The sequence below is a fragment of the Mixophyes fleayi genome, chromosome 5 (assembly GCF_038048845.1).
Source record: "Mixophyes fleayi isolate aMixFle1 chromosome 5, aMixFle1.hap1, whole genome shotgun sequence".
Lineage (NCBI taxonomy): Eukaryota > Metazoa > Chordata > Amphibia > Anura > Limnodynastidae > Mixophyes > Mixophyes fleayi.
Window position 1 is genome coordinate 150,623,708 of NC_134406.1, and position 24,389 is coordinate 150,648,096.

Genomic DNA, 24,389 nt, shown 5'->3' on the forward strand with positions numbered 1-24,389 from the left:
TCTTCCCATTGTATGTCATATGTTTTTAAATTCCATTTCTTTTTTATCTACAAATCTTTTTCTTTACCACAAATTAAGCACTGAAAATAAGAAATACATCTTAAGTGACCTAGTTGGAGTGAATACGCTATAATTGACAGAGATGTTGCAGACTTTTACTTGGTTGCATGCAAAAATACACTACAATATAACATGTGACTTATTTTCTTCCAATACATTATACCATAGTCTCTTTCTATGCAGGTTCCAGTTAGCAAAACCTGATATTGAAGAGGTGATATAAGACAATTTTGTTTTAAAGAACTAAAGCATTTATTTCAGTTTCAGGTGCTGCTGCTTTCTATTGTAAACTGTTAGCCACTTTACATAAGACCTGTTGCCAACACCTTTATCTTATCTCATGGTCTTCATGGCCCTTTATGCAGTTATAATTCTAAATTAATGACTTACTCAACTTTACTAACTTAACATGTATGTTGTAGATCAACTAATTTAATTGGCAGTCAAAATACCTTCATTGTTCCTTAACGTAAAGTTTGGATTTTGAGCCTGACCTTCTTGAACGGAAAAATAAAATCTTTGTCCATTTGCGGTGTCATCTTTATCTATAGCTGTGATAGTATGAATAACCTAAAAGGAAACAAATATAGGTAATATGTAATTTATATGTACCGTGTCAATTAGCAAAAGTTAGGTTAGGTACAACAGAACAGAACAACAGAAGTTCAGATTTTAAACATAAAAAATATATACAAAGCAAAGGATAATTTTAACCAAAATATATAATTCAGTTTTGGGTAGAATTCCATATGATTCAAGCTATTTCAGAATATTACCTGTAATCTGGTGTTCTACCTGATTTAGTGGGTCCCCCAATATCTGCATGTTCCAGTAAGAATGTCTTCTCTCCTTTTTCATCAATGGAGTGTTTTTTGATTGGTAGCATGCTACCAGTAGGATCTTGGAGAGCATTATTGAACTGTATCAGGCATTGGGGAACTTGCCCAATAAGATAGAACTCCAGACCACGGTTAAGTGATACTCTGTGAGAATGTATAACTCATGGAATACCACTGAAAACTCAATTTAAATTTTTTGGTGAAGTCATTTTTTAAATGAACCAGTGAGTATATAATGAAAAGTAGATGAACCTGTAAGAATACTTTAAAATCAGAAAAAAAGATAAAAGTGGCTATATGAAAGAAGCATAGTCAACACATGACTAAAGGTATATATATGAAGACACATTAGAGTAGAAAAGGTTTAATGAGCTACTAAAATACTTTTATATATATCAAAATTATAATCTTTAGAACTGTTCTAACACTTTTGAAAATGGTGCACTTTATGGAAGAAGTATAAACTAACGCATAAGAAAAATTCTTATTAAGTGCTACTTTTTCCACAAAACTAGCATGTCAAAACCGTCAGTACAGCGCTCGGACTTCATGTTGTGCCCTCTAAATAAAGGATAATAATAATAATAGTAATAATAATAATAGTAATAATAATAATAATAATAATAATAATAATAATAATGTCATAATTAAGTTTTATATTATAATACATATTCAAAATCTGTTTAGGTTGATTTTTCCAATCCATACATAGTACTCAATGTTTACACATTTAAATAACAGAGAGAGAGATCATTTTGAATAGATCTCCATATATGAGTTTCAAATTATTATTATCATCATTTGTTTCTATAGCGCCAGCAAATTCCATAGCACTTTACAGTTGGGAACAGTACAGTAATAAAACAAGACTGGTTATTACAGACAGAGAGGTAAGAGAGCATTGCTCAGGAGCTTACGATCGATGGACAATAGGGGTTTGATATATGAAGTTAAGTGTTACATATTGCAAATTGGTCCCGTCAGAAAACAAAGGTAGAAAGTTCTTAGTGGATTATATGATCCAGTCACACTGCAATGTTGGTCAGTGTCAGGGGTCAGAGGGTTACATGAGTATATAAAGGACACACACAAGTATTAAGTGAACTGTCTAGAGCAGTGGTTCCCAAACTTTTGCAGTTCGCGGCACCCTTAGAGTCACCATAATTTTTTCAAGGCACCCCTCCAAAATAATTACCGAGCAGTCCCCTTTTATAAGTAGTTGGGTCAAGAAACGTATTAAGTATTTAGGTCAGGACAGAAATACTTATTTAGTTGTATGCAAAAATATTACACATAAATCCAAGGGATAACAATATTTTTATATATTTTTTTCAATTATATTTCTGTCAAAGAGTAATTTACACCTAACTCACACTGAGCCCTTCATCCACACACTGTGCCATCTTCATCCACACACTGTGCCCTCCTTCATCTCCACCCCTCACTCTGTGCCCTCCTTCATCTCCAGTCATCACACTCTGTGCCCGCCATCATCTCCTGTCATCACACTCTGTGCCCGCCATCATCTCCAGTCATCACACTCTGCCCCTGCCATCTTCTGTCATCACACTCTGCCCCTGTCATCTTCTGTCATCACACTCTGCCCCTGTCATCTTCTGTCATCACATTCTGCCCCTGCCATCTTCTGTCATCACATTCTGCCCCTGTCATCTTCTGTCATCACACTCTGCCCCTGTCATCTTCTGTCATCACAGTCTTCGCCTGCCATCTTCTGTCATCACATTCTGCCCCTGCCATCTTCTGTCATCACACTCTGCCCCTGCCATCTTCTGTCATTACACTCTGCCCCTGTTATCTACTGTCATCACACTCTGCCCCTGTCATCTTCTGTCATCACACTCTGCCCCGCCATCTTCTGTCATCACACTCTGCCCCTGTCATCACACTCTGTGCCTGTCATCTTCTGTCATCAGACTCTGCCCCTGTCATCACACTCTGTGCCTGTCATCTTCTGTCATCACACTCTGCCCCTGCCATCTTCTGTCATCACACTCTGCCCCTGCCATCTTCTGTCATCACACTCTGCCCCTGCCATCTTCTGTCATTACACTCTGCGCCTGCCATCTTCTGTCATCACACTCTGCCCCTGCCATCTTCTGTCATCACACTCTGCCCCTGTCATCTACTGTCATCACACTCTGCCCCTGCCATCTTCTGTCATCACACTCTGCCCCTGTCATCTACTGTCATCACACTCTGCCCCTGTCATCTACTGTCATCACACTCTGCCCCTGTCATCTACTGTCATCACACTCTGCCCCTGCCATCTTTTGTCATTACACTCTGCCCCTGTCATCTTCTGTCATCACACTCTGCCCCTGCCATCTTCTGTCATCACACTCTGCCCCTGTCATCTTCTGTCATCACACTCTGCCCCTGTCATCACACTCTGCCCCTATCATCTTCTGTCATCACACTCTGCCCCTGCCATCTTCTGTCATTACACTCTGCCCCTGTCATCTTCTGTCATCACACTCTGCCCCTGTCATCACACTCTGCCCCTGTCATCTTCTGTCATCACACTCTGCCCCTGTCATCACACTCTGCCCCTGTCATCTTCTGTCATCACACTCTGCCCCTGCCATCTTCTGTCATCACACTCTTCCCCTGCCATCTTCTGTCATCACACTCTGCCCCTGCCATCTTCTGTCATCACACTCTGCCCCTGCCATCTTCTGTCATTACACTCTGCCCCTGTCATCTTCTGTCATTACACTCTGCCCCTGTCATCTTCTGTCATCACACTCTGCCCCTGTCATCACACTCTGCCCCTGTCATCTTCTGTCATCACACTCTGCCCCTGCCATCTTCTGTCATCACACTCTGCCCCTGCCATCTTCTGTCATCACACTCTGCCCCTGTCATCTTCTGTCATCACACTCTGCCCCTGCCATCTTCTGTCATCACACTCTGCCCCTGCCATCTTCTGTCATTACACTCTGACCCTGTCATCTTCTGTCATCACACTCTGCCCCTGCCATCTTCTGTCATTACACTCTGCCCCTGTCATCTTCTGTCATCACACTCTGCCCCTGCCATCTTCTGTCATTACACTCTGCCCCTGACATCTTCTGTCATTACACTCTGCCCCTGTCATTACACTCTGCCCCTGACATCTTCTGTCATTACACTCTGCCCCTGTCATCTACTGTCATCACACTCTGAGCCTGCATTCTTCTGTCATTACACTCTGCCCCTGCCATCTTCTGTCATTACACTCTGCCCCTGTCATCTTCTGTCATCACACTCTGAGCCTGCATTCTTCTGTCATTACACTCTGCCCCTGTCATCTACTGTAATCACACTCTGAGCCTGCATTCTTCTGTCATCACACTCTGTCCCCCCTGTGTCCCGCGGCCAGGTAGCGAAAAAAAATAATTAAAAAAAAAATACATACCAATCTGGAGGCACCCGGGATCCAGCATCCTCCTCTCTCCTGCTTGTCACAGACTGTCGGGTCGTGATGACGTCATCACGCCCAACGTTCAATGAGAAGTGAAGAGGGAGGATGCTGGGTCCCGGGTGCCTCCTGATTGGTATGTATTTTTTTTCTTTTCTTTTTTTTGCTACCTGGCTGCGGCACCCCTGTCACAGCGCCGCGGCATCCCTGGGAGCCGCGGCGCACAGTTTGGGAACCGCTGGTCTAGAGGGTGATTTTAGGGTATCCTAGGAAAGTTAAGAAGATGGTTGAGGTATTTGATAAGCTAACCTGAATAGGTGGGTTTTCAGAGAACTCTTGAAGATTTGAAGACTAGTGGAAAGTCTTATTGTTATTTTGAGTCTATATAAAATACTCATATTAATTGTTTATATAATGTAATTAATCATTTCATTCTTATTTCTGTGCCCAAATGTTTCTTGTTTGTTTTGGTCACCTTTCATTAAATTATTCTGATTATCTAATTGTCTCTCAAAGCTTGCTAAGTCATTTTGCTTATCATATCTGAGAACTGGTTACAAAATCACATGTCAATGAAAAAATTCTGCATTACATATACAGTATAGTATAGTTGGGGCTTCACTGCGCATGTGCCAGACCAGCGCATGCTCCAAAGAAGACACCACTCTGCTCTTCTGAGAGCAGCTATAGTGCAGCTATAGTTTCCTTTGGATACTATAGCTGCAGTAGTGATAGTTCCATCACTGTCACTATCAAATATTTACATTTTATTACAATCATAGAAATGTGCCTGGAAATGCACTTTCTCACGTAAAGTGTGTCTGGAAGGATACCACCACCTTAAAGAACATGTAGAAAAAAAAACAAATTCTTTTGCATTTGTAAATAGGTCCTGTTGCTAGCAGCAACCATAGGACACTCTAGAACATGCACACAATTTAGATAGGGCATCTGGCAGAATTTAAGTTAGATCTCGCTCTTCTGTTGTTATTGACATCATACTATCATTCACCATGTATTATAAATCTTGTATTTTGTGTCCTGCAAACATTATGTTAGATTCTTCAATCCTGCAGCGCTCAGTACCAGGACAAAGAAAATTACATACAAATAAAGTCATTGATATGTGTGGTGAGGCACTTTGAAATTGAGTTTATCAATATCCACAACTTTTTAGCTTGTGTAAATATTTTAATTTTATATTTTATTTATATATTTATTCTCAATTTTATTTTTATTTTTATTTATTTTTAATATTATTTTTATTTTTAATTTTACCTTTCTTTGTATGTAATTGTATGTCCTGGTACTGAGCACTGCAGCATTGAGATTTTGGGGAGAATCTCCCTACATGCTGCTTGTATCAGGTTGAGTGTATAAGTAGATTAGAGCGCTTATCTTATTATTTACATTATGTTAGATTCTGATTAATTCAAATGAACACACCATGACTACGTCCACTGCTCTTTTTTAAATCACTACACAATTTACTTCTTCTGATAACTCTATGTCTTATGTAATAAAATATTTCACGTCCATTCTAAAGCTTAGGTAGAAAGAGAACCACATTAACCTGTTCCCAAAAGAATATTAAATCACAGAGCTTCTTGTTAAATGCATTGCGCTAAACCAGTTGTGCTCAAACTTAAACGTGCTATTGTTCAAAAATACAAAGTTCCCAATACATAGTTTATTAAATGTCTAACCAAGGAACTCCCTAAACAGTCTTTTGGACCCCACTTAGGGTCCTAAAAAAACAGATGTGCACCCCTGTTCTAACCTAATGAGATCAGGTGAGGGCTAGAGCAAGCTCCACTGTAAAATGACTTAGATTCTAATGCTATTATTCAACACTGCTTGTCTTAAAATAATTTACAGGAGAAAGGGTTATGAAAGTGGCGGTTTGTATTGTGATATATGACTGACTGCAGGTGTCCACTTTAAATGGAGCTCAGTACTATAAACTAATTATAGTGCTCAATATTATCTTCCAATACTGTCTATGAAGACTAACTGATAAGCTACAATACCATACAGTTATTTTAAAAAAATATGACCTGTAGCCAATAGTATTCTTTGAAATATAATCTGCTATTATTTTAACTTGTTGCACTGTTAAACATCTAGGGCTTATTAACTCATTGCGATTTGACACCTAACACAAAATCGCTGTACTTTGACAATTTACAGTGAAAGTGCATCCTAGAGCACTCAATCCTAAATCAGTTTGTTATATAGAGAACATATTGCTATGTCTAGACAAGTCAACATGTGATTTGTTACTGCTAAAAATGGAGATGGCCTGAAGAAAACACTTGTTAAAGTTACTGTGCTTGGCGTTCTAACAATACAGTGACAGCATTCAGATGCCACTGACATTACTGAATAAAGGTGTTGAGAAGTAGATGCAATGTATTTTTCATTACTGCTACATATTTAAATGGCAAAGAACATATTGGAGCCATTTCCTTTTAGGTTAAACAAATACAGTACAAGTATAACATGTTTTTAATATTTCTTAGGAAATTCATATGCCTTCTGTTCCATCAACAGAATATATACGGCAATAATGTACTTACACTGACTTCTATAATCACCTTCATCTCTAAATATGATAATTGGCTCATCTGTTCCAGTCTATGCTTTCTTAGTCTGACTGCTAAGTACATTTCACTGAATCTTACAAATAATGATAACAATAATGCAATTGCTCTTTTCGGGAATCTATCATAGGCAAACTAATTATCATAACTACTAGTTGATAGTTATTTTAATTCTACATTTAACAAAGGTTAGTTTAGGGTTAAATGGTTTCCAACAAAAACAGTATTTTTTGGATATTGGTAATCACCAACTCCTGCTTCTGTATAAAAATAACACTTTCAAACTAGTGGAATAAAAAATGGAAAATACTAGATAAAGGTCAAGATATTCATGGCAGAGTGATTGGCGGTTCAAAGGTACTGCAAGCCAATATATCTGACTAGGGGCCTGGTTTAGAGTAGGCTGCTATTTTGCAGCACAAATGTAGGAGCAAAATAATGGAAGAAAAATTGCAGCTTTATTTTGAGTTGCACATATCTTAAATTACAAGCAACTCAAATTACACTGGGCGCGTCTTCATCATTATCAACAATACAACACAGATCCATATAATTAAGAGGCAAGCATCCTTGTGAGCATTCAAACATAACTTAAGGGTTCTGCTTTCCTGACAATTTTGAAAAGTAGTGATACTGTTTATTCTATCACTTAGTAGGATGCAAAATACAATTCTTGTTGCCTTTTTGTTTACCTTATAGAATCTGCATTTTCCTTTTGAAAAATCTTTACTGCTTTCTTCTCTTATACTACATGTCCACTCAACACTATCCCTTGACAAATCAGTTGCTTACTGTCTTCTGTCTTAACTAACATACTGTAATCTTTTCTCTGATATCATTCCATAATTTTTCAAACATGCAATTGTTGCCCCTCATCTGATAAAAAAAAATCGGGCACAAATTCTCTATGATTAACATCCAAGCTGCTTGAAAAGCTTACCTGCACTCATTTCACATGCTCCCTTCCCTCACACAACCTATTAAATCTTCTCAATCAGGTTTTTAATCCCAACACTACACAGAGACAGCACAGACTAAAGTGATCAATGATTTTAACGCTGATACATTTAAAGGCTACTATTCACTTATCATTTTCTTGGTCCCCTCTGCCATATTTGACACTGTTGACCACTCACTTCCTATACAAGCACAATACTTCCTAGGTCATTGTCCAATCCTAGTTATCTTCATACCTATCACATAACTTCTTGTTGTTAATTTCTCTGGATCATTTCTGAATTTCTTTCTGAAATTTCATCTTGGCTATGTCTTCTCACTATCTTCAAAACCCAAGCTTTAATCATCAGCCAACAAATGCTGCATCTGCCCTGTAGAATTCTCCCCTTATACAACAAAACTTAGCATGCAAATTTTAGAGCATTTATTAAAAACTCCTGTCTGTAGGCAAGCTTATGAAATTTGTGAACCATTTTCTTATTCTCCATAGACAATACTACCTCATCACAACCCCTTTAGATAGTTCACAAAAGACTTCAACTCTTCTTTCTTTGCTCAAACAACATTCAACATTACTGTGTGACTGGATCATAAAGTCAGACTAAGCACTTTTTCCCATTGCAATCTGTCTGAACCAAATGCAATCTGTAGAACTTAAATTCATGTAACCCCTTTTTCCTATAGCTTGCAAGCTTATGCGGACAAGCTCTTACCTCTTTGTCTGTTTGTTAATGCAGAACATAAATACTTAGCATTGTTAAAAACAGAGCTTTTTAATATCACTATGAACTATTCTAGGCTACGGTGATCATTAAAAATGTTGGACACTTGCTACTTCTGCGTGTCAGTTAAATCATTTTGTGAATACATACATCATTCATTGTGTAATTTATGAATCATAAAAATGCAGATGTACAAAGAAAACAATTTGGCTATTTCAGTTTGGAGGCAGAAATTAGAAGTCTGAAAAATACTTTGTCATGCTAAATGGCCAGATTATTGTAGGTGCTGGTCAGAATAACCATAGAAGCATACAAATCCAAATAAAGGTAATTAAAAACATAACTAAGATTTAATTAAGCAGCATTCTTGGCAAAAGTATAAAGTGAAATAATAAAGTAAGTGATCTAAATATATTAGTAGTAGTGCTTTTAGGTAATGGTTGTTTTTTTCTGAATAATGTCTGCATAGGTACTGTAAGCACAGAAAATATTTACATTTGTACATTTAAAACATGTAGTGCTTCTCCAGATTTGTTCTCCTGTACTTAAATTACTGGTGCTTAAAAAAATATAAGGTCAGAAAAGGAAGTAACTGAATAACTAATTAACTAACTAATTAAATCATGTAAAATGAAGATCAAACAGATCTTTTTTAAGATACACTTACTGTACACTGTTAAAAAAGTGCATCTCAACAACCTTCAACATTATTTCCTGTGTGTTGGGGTTCTCACAATTTTGAATTTTGTGAAGTGGCAAGTAGAACATGAAAACGCACTTTGGTATATGTATATAACAGATGATAGATACAGGATAGGTCTATTTTCCACATTTAACCCCAACGTAAATGTCAATAAATTGGACTTATCCTTTAACTATAATGAATAGGCTAATATTTCTGATTTTTGTTTTTCATGTAGTTATCATTTGAAATGTCAAATGTTATTGAACAATGGGATAAAAGGCACAAAATGAAACACATTAACTCGTTAATTTTTGTTGGCTAGTTTCCTTTGCTTAAATTATTTGCTACTGAATACCTGTGATGATTTAAAACATTTATTTGCACTACTTAAATTCTTGTAAAACAAACAAGTGAATAACTGAAAACATTTGGACATTTACAATTTTTTCCTTTGGATTATTATAAGACTGTCATTGGTAGCTACATTATTTATGCAGGTCCACAAAAGGAAATCTATAATTTTAATATATTTATATCCCTGCCTAACGCCTAAACAACTAACTGATTCAAGAAGCTTAATTTACTAGGAGTTAATAAATTAAATTTACTAAGAGATGATCAACTAATATTTGACATATTATTTAACTGTTCTCTAGGAAGAGGAATATGGTTACTAGAAGTCTTAATTTAAGGAAACAAGACTGACACAGTCGTAACAAAAATATTGTCATCCTTGCAGGTTTTTTTAATAATGCATCAATGCTTACAGACAGTTGTCAAAGGAAAACACATTTTCGTATCTACATTTGTATTCCTTTGGTTTGCCATGGAATAAAATACAAAAAGCACAAACATTTACTAAATCATAGCTTATTCCACACAGAAATCTTTAAATTGGCCAGACAAAATGACTGGCACCTTTTTACAAGTAGTTAGAAATAATTAGATTTCAAGAAGGTGATTCACCCTCATTTTGGTACTGAACAACCCTGTGGTTTGTAGCAGGTGCCTGCAATAGAAAAAAAAAGCTTATTAAAGAAGCTTGAATATAGAAAAATACTCCTGTTTTGTGTCAATCTGTGTACTACATTGAGTTTGGAGAAAAGAAAGAAGACCAGAGATTTGTCTGAGGAGATCAGCCTAACATGCTACAAATACAAATATATCTCTAAAGACCATGATGTTCCCATCTCCACCATACATAATGTTATTAGGAAGTTTAAGGCCCATATCCCTGCTTCCAAACTCCTTGGAAAAAGAAAACTTGATAGAAGATTGCAGCACAGCATGGTTTGAATGGTGGAGAAAGCACCTCAATTACTTGCCAAACAGATTCAAGCTGACCTTCAGACACAAAGTACAACAGTTTCAACATGCATTATTCATAGCCAAATTAATGAAAGGAAGCTAAATGGCCATTAGTGCCCCACTGATGAAAAAGGGACATAAGAAAGCTCGACAGGAGTTTGCCATAAAAAATTGGAACAAATTCCTCCTGGGAGAATGTCCTGTGTACAGGTTAGATCAAATTAGAGCTTTTTGGTAAAGCACATCATCCCTATGTTTACAGAAAGCAAAATGGTATAACACATTCCCTATGGTCAAATATTGACCATAGGTGTTTCAGTGATGTTTTGGAGTCACTGTGCTTCATCTGGCAATTGGTGTCTTGAACATCTATATGACATCATGAAATTTGGAGATTACCAAGCCATTTTATAGCACAATGTTAAACCCAGTGCCAGAAATCTAGGTCTCCATCAAAGGTCATTGGTTTTCTAGCAGGACAATGATTCCAAATGCATTTCAAGAAGTACCTAGGAATGGTTTAAGACAAGACACTACCCTCCACCTACCCTCTCCCCGTAGGAGTCCCGCAGAGCTCTGTTCTTGGCCCTCTACTCTTTTCGCTCTACACATCCTCCCTTGGTGCTCTCATCTCCTCCTTCTGTCTTCAGTATCACCTTTATGCTGACAAAATTCAACTCTATATCTCCTCTCCTGATCTTTCCTCCACCCTCCTCGCTCGGGTATCCGGCTGCCTCTCCGCCATCTCCTCCTGGATGTCCGAGCGCTTTCTCAAAATCAATATCTCTAAAACTGAACTCATTGTCTTTCCTCCGCCCAGACTCCCATCCCACCATGACATCTCTTTTGTTGTCAACAACACCACCATCTCCTCTGTCACCCAACTTCGCTGCCTGGGTGTCACCCTCGACTCCTTTCTCTCTTTTGCCCCCCACATTCATTCCCTTGCCCAAGCCTGACGCTTCCAACTATGCAACATCGCCCGCACCGTCCTTTTCTCTCTCAGGGTGCCACCAAAACTATCATCCACGCACTTATCATCTCCCTCCTTGATTATTGTAACCTCCTCCTCACTGGCCTCCCCCACTCCCCCATCTCTAACCCCTCTGCTCTATTCTCAATGCGGCCGCAAGACTCATCTTCCTCTCACGCCGCTCCTCCTCTGCCTCCCCTCTCTGCCTTGCCTTACACTGGCTCCTCTTCCCCTACAGAATCCTTTTCAAACTCCTCACCACCACTTACAAGGCTCTCTCCAACTCTACTGCCCCTTATATCTCTAACCTCCTCTCCATTCACACTCCTGCCCACTCCCTGCACTCGGCCAACGACTGCCGCCTCTCCTCCACCCTTATCACCTCTTCCCACTCCAGAATCCAAGACTTTTCCCGTGCAGCCCCCCTTCTCTGGAACGACCTCCCTCGTTCCATCCGTCTCTCTCCTACTCTGTGCTCCTTTAAACGTGCACTCAAAACTCACCTCTTCCTCAAAGCCTACCAACCATCTACTTAACCCCAATCTCCTCCCTTTACTCGTCCTCCCTTCTCACCTCTTGCCTCAACTGCTCCTCTTGTGCCTGGTCTGTTTACCCTCCCTTAGGATGTAAGCTGGTATGAGCAGGGCCCCCTCCCCTCCTGTCTGCATACCTGTTCTTCCGCTCCGTCTTTACTGCATATGACTAGCCGGAGTTTCTGAAGTATTGGTACTTTTTGTTCATTTTTCTGTATGGTTTCACACTGTATGTTCTACTGTTAGTACTGTGTGCGGCGCTGCGGATACCTTGTGGCGCCTAACAAATAAATGATAATAATAATAAATACACTGAATGGTGAATTTTTGTGAAGTGGCCAACAATGATTCCAGATCTTAATCCCATGGAACAGCAGTGGAGAGATCTGAAAATAATAATTGGGAGACAGAACCTTTCAAATGGGGAAGAACTGGAGCAGTTTACACAAGAAAACTGGACCAAACTGCAAATAGAGAGGTACAGGAAGTTCACCCAAGACTAAAGCAAGTTGTTTATTGCAGATATTTTGACCAAACACTCTGCTACCAAATATTAAGTCTAGGGTAATAGTAATTTTGTCAATGCTATTTCTTTTCATTTCTGATTTAAAACTATACACGGTATTAAATTCAGAAACGGAAGGGCATACATGGTTGTGAGAAGACTGGTGTCAGGATTCCCAAATATGAAGACCAAAGAGAGCAATATAATTGAAACAAAGTGGTTTTATTTTAAGAGAGGTCACACAGGAAAAAATGTAATGCAGTACATGGTAAGGCAGTTAGCAACATAGAACCAGAATACCAGGATAGCAGAGGAACAGGAATACTGGATAGCAGGCACAGAATAATAGCTACTGATACTGGATATCAGGATATCAGGTTTAGCTGGGTACCTGGATATGCTGCATATCAGGCACAGTGGGTTAACAGGTTTGTCAGGATAAAAGGTTTTAGCAAGGAAGCTGATAACCAGGAACAAGAGGATGACTGCGGATACAGGTTTAAGGAGACTGGATTGTCAGGTTTAGCCTGCTGGTCATAGGTCAGTTCATTTGATCCTTTCAAATGGTGAGGAGCAATTTCCCCCAACTATTGTCCACATGTTTTCACTCTAAATAACCAGTTCAAACTGACCCACATGCAAAGTTCTTTTGAGTATTAATCTCATATTGCTTGTATCTTGCGATCACTAGTTGCAATCGCTACTCTGTCCAAACTGGGTTAATGCTGGTGAAATAAGATTTAATATGAGACCAAACTCAAGAAATATTGGTGTCCAGGAATAACTTACTAGATGACTGAATATGGAAAGTCAGGCAAGTCAGATATCAGAAACTGGAAGATTCACAATAATACCAGTGAGTAAGCAGGAGTCAAATACCAGGGATCAAGTGATGATCAGATCACAGGAGTTACACAAGGTAAGCTGCAGCAATGACAATTGATAAACCGACCCAGACTCTTTGGCGAGTCTAGCCTGATAGAGACAGGTGATTACATCAGAACACATAATGGAGGTTTTACCCCTAGCTAGCAGGAACAGATGAAGGCACAACAGCATTTAGGGAGGAGATGCTGATCTGCATCCAGAGGCAAATCATGACAACTGGACTTTTCAATGAATCAGACCAATTAATGATTAATGGTGCAATACGATTTTATTCAATCACGTTAACAGTACAAGAAATGGAACAGCATGAACAGGTGGTTTAAGATTTCCAAAAAGGTTAACACAATCCAGCAAGTGGCAGAATAATGTTCTAATAATGTAGCAGGATGGTAGAATCCCAAGCAATAACAAATCTGCATGATTTCAGATGGTGAGATTGCTCAGACCAGAGTATGACCTCTTCAACCCATCTCACAAAACAATATACTCAGCCCTGATTTCTCTTCCTATTTATCCCCATTCTGACATGCAAGATATCTCTGCTTCCAGTCCCCTTCTTTAATCAAGGATGGTGCAACTGAGGTTAGAATTCAACAGCAATACAATATGATGGTTTAGTAATGAAATTAACTATAAGGGCTGTGACTATTTACCGACAATGCAAGCTTTAATACACAGACTCTGAAATAAAGTCTGATGTACATATAAAGCTGATGACTAGCATTTATTCCCTCTGATACAATATAAAGAGCCTGGATGGAAATAATAACACAATAACAATTCTCATAATATAAGACCTATGGAGCACAGCATGGTAACACATTGTAAATACAATATTACTTAAATCACTGACAGTTATTGTGTGTTATAATATTGCAGAATATTGCCAGATACATTGTGGCCAGCTTAATTGTACGGTAGAGGGAGGATTTATTATCTCTTTGTCAAAGTCAAAAAATTGGATGAAGTAAACCAAATTGATTAATATTGTTTTACCGTGCGATTGCGATTAATACGCCACGTCTTATGATGCAATCACACGGGTTCATTTACATTTCATTTGATTTACATAAACACACACATTTACATTCACACTTACACTTGTAAATTATACACAATTATTAAGGTTCCAATCCACATTTATTTATTAATAAAATGTATTAGATTGTTTATTTATGCATAGATAATACTATAGTAAAGGTATTTATGGTTCAGGGGCCTGATTCATTAAGAATCTTAAATAAAGAGGTATCTTATTTCAGTCTCCTGGACAAAACCATGTTACAATGCAAGGGGTGCAAACTAGTTTTCTGTTCTGCACATAAGTTAAATACTGACTGTTTTTTCATGTAGTACACAAATATCAACTTTAAATTTCAGTGTACAAATTAGCTATCAAGTATTTGTGTGCTACATGAAAAAACAGTCAGCATTTAACTTATGTGCAAAACAGAAAACTAGTTTGCACCCCTTGCGTTGTAACATGGTTTTGTCCAGGAGACTAAAATAAGATACCTCTTCATTTAAGATTCTTAATGAATCAGGCCCCAGGTGTTTTAAAAGGAAAAGAGTTTGGTCTCATATTAAAGCTTATTTCACCAGCATTAACCTTGTTTGGACAGATTAGTGATCGCATCTAGTGATCGCAAGATACAACCAATATGAGATTAATACTCTAAAGTACTTTGTGTGTGGGTCAGTTTGAACTGGTTATTCAGAGTGAAAACACATGGACAATAGTTGAAGGAAATTGCTCCTCACCCTTTAAAAGGATCAAATGAACTGACCTATGACCAGCAGGCAACTGGAAAATCATTAACCCTGGACCAATGAAGACCTCACTAAGGGCTAGATATACTAAGCTGTGGGTTTGAAAAAGTGGGGATGTTGCCTATAGCAACCAATAAGATTCTAGCTGTCATTTTGGAGAAAGCACTAAATAAATGAAAGCTAGAATCTGATTGGTTGCTATAGGTAACATCCCCACTTTTTCAAACCCGCAGCTTTGTAAATTTAGTCCTAAGTGTTATCTGTATACATAGTGACATCATCATACTAAAGCTACATATAAGCATGCTGGCCATATTTCTGGATCTCTTAGCCTGACTACAGACAACATGACCCTATCTTATCATGGCACTGGGTGAAGCACTACTTAACATGTAATGTATTTGGTTTATTTTTATACTTTCCTGTTTGATTATAATATCGTGTATTGCTTGATTGTAACATATTTTATGCATTATGATGGCTTGCTGTAAATCCTGCTATATTTTGCAATTAAATATCTTTGTGCGCTGGAACCACAACAATCGCATTGGACAATGATTATTTGTAATCGACAAAATGACATTAATATCTTATACAATGGTTAAAATGACCCCCTGGTAACGTGCTTGTTTGACTAATGGCTAGCTCTCTGACCTTTTCAAAAGAGCATGAACTGGCCATCTAATCTCATTATTTTGACCAAGTCCCCACTATCAGTGATACATCATATTAACATGGGGGGTATTCACTATTTTGGGAAAAGTCACCCACCTGGCATAACTTAAACATTTTCATTTAAAATATTTATAATACTCCTGATAACTGTTCATCATGGAATATAAACAGGCACATTGTACCTGCTAATGATGTGTCAATCACATGTAGGTTAGGGTTCATGACAGGTGCTCTTTATAATAGTGTGTTGTTTAGCCCTTGATCGCCTCACAATGACTTTTCTGAGAACTTTTGCGTCTACAGGGCAACACACCAGAAGATGTATGCAATACAAAGAGAGCCTGTCCCACCTGAATACACTGAGGTGTTTCACACTGTCACTCTATTGGATAATCAGGTCCTGGGCCTCATTGTCCTTTAATACATATTAATTTTTAAGGTAAATACTGTATAGACAGTAGATGTTGAGTAAACATTCCATCCTTGAGTACTGTCTTGGATTTCTTTCTTTCGTGGCCATGTCCAGTAATCCCTACAAAAATCCTAGCTTGTTGTCTGAACTGGAATTGAGTTTAAAGGTCATTGAGGGCAAACAGGCTAATAGATATGATATAAATAGTGGTAATTTTATATGCGACACCTCTTACAAATATAGTATTCAATATATTACTAGCAATATCAAAACACGTTATATGTTTGTTCCAGTAGTTAAAAATAATTTGAGTTTCATTTTGAAGGTTAAAAATGATGCTGATAAATGTGTAATCCAGAATTACATTGATAATCAAAGCCAGCAGTTACAACATTTACATATAATCATACTCATTGTCAGCGGTGGCTAGCAGGTCAGATTGTAAACATACCATTAGTAACGCTAATTGAGCAAGAAGCAGTATACCACTGTGATTTACATTTAAAATGCTGTCACTAGGGATACATATGTCTGACACACACCTTTACTTATTAGAGAACATGTAAAAACAAAGGAAGAAATGTGGATTATAACTAAATCAAACATTTAATGCAATCAGAATTTTTCTCCTGGATATAAAGTATAATTTCTTCTGCAGCATTCATTGCTTATGACTAGTAATGGAAAATACCAATTCTATGAAAAGAGGAACAAATTTAGATTTTTCATAACAGGTAGCTGTGGAGGCAGCCAGATTTTGATGATCTCTTTTTTTTCTTTAATCTCCCTTGAATTTTCTTTTCAGCAGCTTGGCTTTTGCTTTTTTACACATCTACAGTAATTTTGTTGTTGCATCTAACTGATTTCAGTTACAGTAATATTTCACAGTATTCTTGTGTGCTTGCATTACAGCCCTGGGACACTTTTGCTATGAATGATCTGTAAACATATTACATTTATTATGAGTATATCGATATTAAAATGTACTGGCCTATGGGCACCTATTTGTATTAGTAATTATGTTGTTATTACTATTATAATTATTATATTTAAGATGAGCTGTTGATTGTATTCTTCAGGATAAAATTGTAGAATACAGTAAAGTAAAAGCTGGAACCTTGAATAATCACGTACTTCAATTTTGTTTCTCTCAGGCTGGCCGATAGAATATTACAGCCATTGTGGTAAACAATGCTGCACAATTATTGTGATATACAATGCTGCACATTTAGAGATGCAATTATTACATAAACATACATTGGTTTTTGAATCAATATTCAAGTATATACAAGCATATAAAATCCACTTATATGACAAAATGTTTTACCATAAAAGAAGGCATTTTTTAAAGTGATTGATGTCATTTACTAAACAATGTACAGTTCATTTCATATGAATTGTCATTGTACATAAACATACTGTATTATACATGCTAAGGAAAATACAGTAACCAGCACGCAAATGTTGTAATAATGTCATTGATGCACAATACAGCCAGTTTACACAACAAAGCCATTGCTATACAATGCTTTGTACTTTCTGTACCATACTGCAAATATTCTACTGTACATTAAAAATAAAACATACAAATAAAAACTAATAATTTACGTTCAAGAAAACATTAAAAAAATGTTGGGACATTTTAAAGGTTGTTACAAAAATACAAAAGACACCGTTTCATGTGAGTAGCATAAAAGCTTATAGGTTGATACATGGAGCGATGCATATTTATTGATAAGTGAATGTGTGGTTCACAATCTGTTTTGTGTTTTTGTCAAATACATTTATTGATTGCAAAACAATGTTTTGCTGCTCTCACAGAAATCTGTATCAGGACTGGAATATTTTTAACCCAAGGAAGGTACCTGTCTGAACAATGTCAGTTTCTCTTCAATAAATGTAGTTATATTTTATGAAGTACAAGATTGTCCCATCTATTTAATTGTATTGATTTTTCTGACATTAGTGAGTACCCAACCATTGGTTTTCATCTAATTCATTGTAAAGTTCCTTTTTTAACCCAACTGTGTTTAACTGGTTTGGAGATTGTAGATCTCAGATTGCATAGGTAAAATTATCTTTCAATCTGAAAAATAATTTGCTTTCTATTTCTGCTTAGGGACGTTAAATAAGCATACCTGAATGGCTTATATAATGATTGTTTAATTGTAGATATTTTAGAGATGTGTGCTGACCCCCATATTTTGGTTTTGGATATGGTTTTGGTTCTAAAACGTTGCCCAAAAATCCTGAAATTTATTCAATTAAAAATTGTAAAAAATAGGTAAAATTATGTGATTTTGAGCTGGTTTTGCTCCTGTATTACTATTTATAGCCTTAAATTGTTATGGCTAACGTCCGCTGACATAAAGCTTTAGAACAGATAGCAAGAGGTCTTCACCTATAGCAGCAGCCTTTCCCATAGAGCTAGTCATGCTCACAGGTACTCACATGCCCCCAGATTTTATGTGCAGACACCATAGCATAGAGGTAGGAGGAGTAACCGGAATACAGGTCCAGAATACAGGCGCCATTATCAAGGAACAATCCAAGGGTTGTAGCAAACAGGATAATCAGGGATAGGCCAAAGGCCAGGGCAGGTTGCAAGCAAGGAGAATCCAATAAACAGGCAGAGGTCAGAGGCAATCAGAAAACAAGCAGAGTCCAAAACAAGCCATAGGTTATATCAGAGATCAGTCAGAATTCGGGCAGAGTATCCACAGGAAACCTGAAGCTGGTCAGCAAGTGTGGTGCACAGACTCTATAACCAGCAGGGAGGCTAAGCCCTCCCTGTCTTAAATAGTCGAATTGGCCAATTAGGAGTTTAGTGACCACAGCCTTATGAATCAGCCACAAGAGGCTGACTAATTAATTTGTGGCCTCTGCGCATGCGCCCAGCTGTCAACATTTGCTGGGACATGACAGTGATTAACAGAGTGTCCCAGCCCTGGTGATGGCCAGGATGAAGAGGGCTCACACACCTTTCTTTTATCATGTATAACTGTGACCCTCCCCAGCAAAATCAGGGAACAATCAAGTCATATGGTTTTCAGATCACCCTGATCAGTGACGTAAATAGCAACTGTCTGCATTTTCTTTGATTGGAAAATATAGTCGTGTACCAGCCATGTCAGGGATCTACTGTGTCTTTTTTAAGTTAAGTCTGCATTTCCTTATTATTGGGTTTATTACAATCTGCAGTATTTTGGAGGAATTTACTCTGTTGGTAATGTGAGCATCGGTTATACACACCCAACCCACTAAGCCCCCCTAGGCACATCCATGGCAGTATTGGTAGTCGATTGACAGACATATCCTTCCGACCTGGCCACAGCAGCAGCCACATGGTCTGATAGCAGAATTCCCATCGCCACCGCTTACAAGGTCCAAGATCAGACAGTTAGGTGTATCTCAGCATGTCGGAAGACACTGACACCACAGCGCACCACACAGCAGTGATGTCCAGCAGCTCTCAATGGAGGACATCGGCAGCGTGTAACTCCGAAGCAGTCCAAAAAACAGTGGACACTACACCAGGAGGAAAACACACAGCAAGAGAAGCTATCTGGAAAGATGGAGGTCAGTTAACAGCGGCAGTCATGGAGATCACAGTATATGTTGCACGGATCTACTGGGAGAGTAGGAGAAACATGTCCTAAACCAAGCCATGTCCCCATAAATTATCAATAAATATGGATGTCAAGCTACTATACTTTGCCAACCTAAAAGAGAGCCAAAAGTTTGTCTTGCTTGGATTCTGAATGTAATATTGCATGTTATAGACTTGAAAACTAGACTAACTGAAGGACAGTAGGTGATATGAGATGCTGAAAAGAGGATAAGCCTTCATTCTTATTGTGATTTTTGACTGTATAGATTTTGTAGTACAAAATAGTTTACTTAATCCTCTTTTAAACCCCTTGAGTTTGATAATCTAATTATAAAAGGGTATTGTGTCTCTACAAACTCCTATACAACAATGAGTCAAAAAAATTAAGTAAAATCTTTTGTAGAAACATTTACTGAAAATCATTTGTTATCTATTTTTGCTAATATTAATTCCAAGTGAGTTAGCATTACCTTTATTCTTAGTGTCAGGTCCATAAATGTTAGATCAATTTCATCTTCAGGCTTCATCACAGAGAATGTAATACCTTAGAAAAAAAATGGTAGGGGGTGTGGCTTGACAGCCATACTAGTTGGTTGCAGCTTTCATGAGCTCCTCATTAAGCTGAAAAAAATCTCTACCCATCGGATGCTTTGAGTCCTCTATTCAGCTTGCAAGCTCAGCAGCCATTGGGGGTTGCCCTCCCACTGCCTCAGAATTTTTGTGCGGAGCCTGGGGAGACTGTATAACTCATCACTCTGTTTAGGGCCTATTCGGGCACATAAAAGCAGCCGCCCGTGACCTAGCACTGGGTCCCACACCCGGGTCTTTTGACCTTCAGACGGGCCATCAGAGGCCATCAGTGGCCAACTCTATATTTGTGACCTCCGGTTAACCACTGAGGACCCTTAAGGTGGAGGCTGCCCTTTTTTGCAGATCACACTGCCCCCACACTCCTATCAACTATCTATAAGCTTTTAGTTGAGCTTCTTTTCGAGTCCCCTCCGAAATTCATTATAGAGTGAAAAAAGGATTTGGGAGTAGAATTACAAGATGCTGACTGGTCTAAAATCTTCCAAGCAACTCATGCATGCTCACCTAATGTTTCAATATTAGAAAGACATTACAAGGTTCTCACCAGGTGGTATAGATGCCCGACACACCTAGCAAAAATCTTCCGTGGGGTGCCCAGCACGTGCTGGCGATGCACCCAAGGAAATGATTCCCTACTCCATATCTGGTGGGACTGCCCCATATTACAACCGTTCTGGTCCCAGGTGATAGGCATGTCACGAAAGCTGCTTGGCCAAGCCATACCTGATACCAAGGTGTTTTGGCTACTGAATAAAACAGACATGCCTAGATCCTGTTTTAAAAAATCCTTGTTGAAATTCATGATATCGGCAGCTAAGGCAGTAATTTCAGCAAGATGGAGAACAATCACACCACCAAATATTCGAGACTGGACCAATAGATTGGAGCATTACAGGTCTATGGATGAAATGCACCTTTCAGCTACGGACTCGCTTGAAACGTATTATGCCATATGGGGCCCATGGTTAAACTTTATTGACTTTCCAGAGTCCGCGTCCTTAGTCCTGTCCAATTGATTTTTAAACCTGTAAACACATTTCATTACTGGATCCGCAAGACTGGTTGAGTGCGTTTTGTCTTACATATAATCTGTTTGGTTAATTGTGACCTAAATGGAGGCCCTGAATTGAGGGTTCTCATTATGCTACCCCCCCCCCCATACCCCAATGTTGTTACCCTTCCCCCTCCCCTCTCTGTCTTTGTGTTATATGTTATTAGCAGTTAATATAAATGGTTCTTTTTTGCACACTTAATTCCTTACTTGCCCCTTTGCCACAATGCTATTCTTTCTTTAAATTGGCCAACCAAAGCAACTCTTTGGAAATGCATATATAACCTGTTTGTGTTCTTAAAACCTAATTAAAGATAATTTTGAAAAAAATGGTACCAGATATGGAGGACTTGCCCATTTGTGCAACAGCTATGGTTTAAGAATTCCAGAATGATTTAGGGAATATTTAGGGCAGGGAGTCACCCAATTACATCTTACCCCTGCTAAGTATCTTTTGAGAAGAAATAACCCAGACTGGGTGTTTTTCAAATTTAGTTGGTAAGATGTTTAATTACAGTTGCCAGTTTAGCAATTGTCTGTTGCGAAGGTACCTTAGTTATGTGGTCTTTTGTGTCTACCAGATAAACAATCTCTGCATGATAAAGAAGATACTCTCCACTGAGAGTTTTACACACAGATTTCTACAGATACTGTAGGAAAGGTTTGTCTAACCCTAATGGGGAACATTTATCATATGGTGGTATATTTAGTCTTGCCATAATTTTTCATATAACTTGCACCTTTCTATTTTCTGCTATGCTTCAGGTCTTTCCCGATAGACTAAATGGCAATGATGGTAATATGAGATAATATTACACTTATGTTAATCAATTTTATAATTCTTTATCTTACACTTGCGAAATAAAAAAAAAATCTATATGTAAAAAAAGCTATATGAGTTAATCATTGGAAATTATTAGTATGAAAATGGATTTTGAAGGAAAGCTAATACTTAACAATTAATCTGTGTTATGAACTAACTATGATTTTTTTTGTTCACATACTGGTAAGTGTAAAGACATCTAAGCAAATTAAGTGGTTGATTATGTAAATAGAGAAGATGGAAAGCTCAATATAAGTAAATAATGCAAGATATTTATGAGTAGAAAGCACAAATCAAAATCCTATGTCACTATCTGTGATCTTGTTTCTGGCTGTGTACCATACAAATGGTATGTACTGTCTACATTTGAACTGTCAACCTAACAAAGAGGCTTACGTTTGAATTGTCGACCTAATGCTGCTGTCTATTTTCAAATTGTCAACCTAACAACACTGTCAATTTCATTATTGTCAACTTCCCAACCCTGTCTAGATTATGGTGTCGACCATATAAAAGTTGATAATCTCAACGAGGAACAAAAGTATTATACACCATACACCCCATACTGCATGCCTTAAGAGTGCATAAAAGTGGCAAATATTGCATTATTGATCTTAAAGGACTTTTTGTAGGGATTAAATGTCTGTTTTAGAAATGTTACACCTATTCTATGTGTACTTGTTGGCTACGTTTTAGATTGCACCTAGCACTTACCTTTTCTGCAGCTTCTTTATATTTGGGGGCAGCAGTTATATTGAGTCCTTATTGTACGCACAGCTCCCACCAGATCATAGAATGTTTGACAAAATTAGATTTGAACTAAGTCATGCTAACAGCTATTTATGTGACATAGTTCAAACGTGGTAATGTTGGCAAGATGGTGTTGTTATGGGACATAATGTGTATTCTTGATGTGTTTAGTTAGTTATTTTCCAACTGGTAATTGCATTGCTTATTGTGTTAATATCTTTGGTTTGATCACTCGGGTTCCCTCTTGCACTGAATATCCAAGTACACACATTCTACAAGTAGGTGTAAAAGTCCAGTCTGCTTGCATGTTGAAATGGCTTTGTGGCATCTCAGAAATTAAGAGCACATCTGCAAGCTTATTTGGTCAGTTGCATTTTTGCAAATTTAAAAATCAAGCTCATAAAGCCACAACTTTGTATTTGTGTGTTAACACTTCATTATGCATAAAAATATGTACACTCTTAGTACAGACACTCTAAATAATTGTCTAGTATAAGTTTAATAATACTATTTACTTACACTATAGATGTGTACGTTTATTTACTTATACATATTCTGTAAATAGGATAAGAGGTGAGGTAATTTAGACAGAGTGAGACTTACATATTGCAGAATATCTTAATAAGTGCAAATATAGTTTTATGGGTCTGACCATAAAAGAACAATGTGAAACATACACATTCTGAGCACTTATGGTTGGACGCTGCAAGGTGTTAATCACTTTCACCACTTAATCTCCCATTCACCTTTCACAAATGTTACAGTTTAAGTAAAATCATGTTCCAAAACAGCCACCCACTCTAGCTTATGCTGCTACCACCCAATAAATTAATTTACAGAATTACCTTTAGCAATACTGTCATAACATAACACAGATAACTCACTTTCAGTCTAGCACACTGCTATCCAGTAGTCAAAGCTTTATAACAGTGCTATGTATATAGGGTTGACAAAAGCTTTTTTTTTAGAAGATGAATCTTTTTACAGCATCAAGAACAAAAAATATGCAAGTTGCTAGTTTAAAAAGAAGTACTGTCTATGGACACAGAACGGCTATACAATGACAAACATAGTTACAAAGCAAAAAAGGAGCCACAACTCAAATAAACAAAGTACATCACCAATAATTATGGTAGCAAGAGAAGAAATCTAATTAAACTTCAGATCAGAAATCAGGCCCCAAAGTATCACAAATCCTAGATTTTATTTCTGC

General features: G+C 37.7%; 1 protein-coding gene across 2 annotated transcripts in view; it reads right to left on the reverse strand.

Moving 5' to 3' along the window:
- Positions 1 to 24,389, reverse strand: part of CDH18 (cadherin 18) — a 465,964-nt gene that overhangs the window by 3,098 nt on the left and 438,477 nt on the right. For both annotated transcript variants that reach the window (XM_075212928.1, XM_075212927.1), the window contains exon 10: positions 513 to 630. In XM_075212928.1, coding sequence (XP_075069029.1) covers positions 513 to 630 — 118 coding nt within the window. The remainder of the gene's footprint in view (positions 1 to 512; positions 631 to 24,389) is intronic.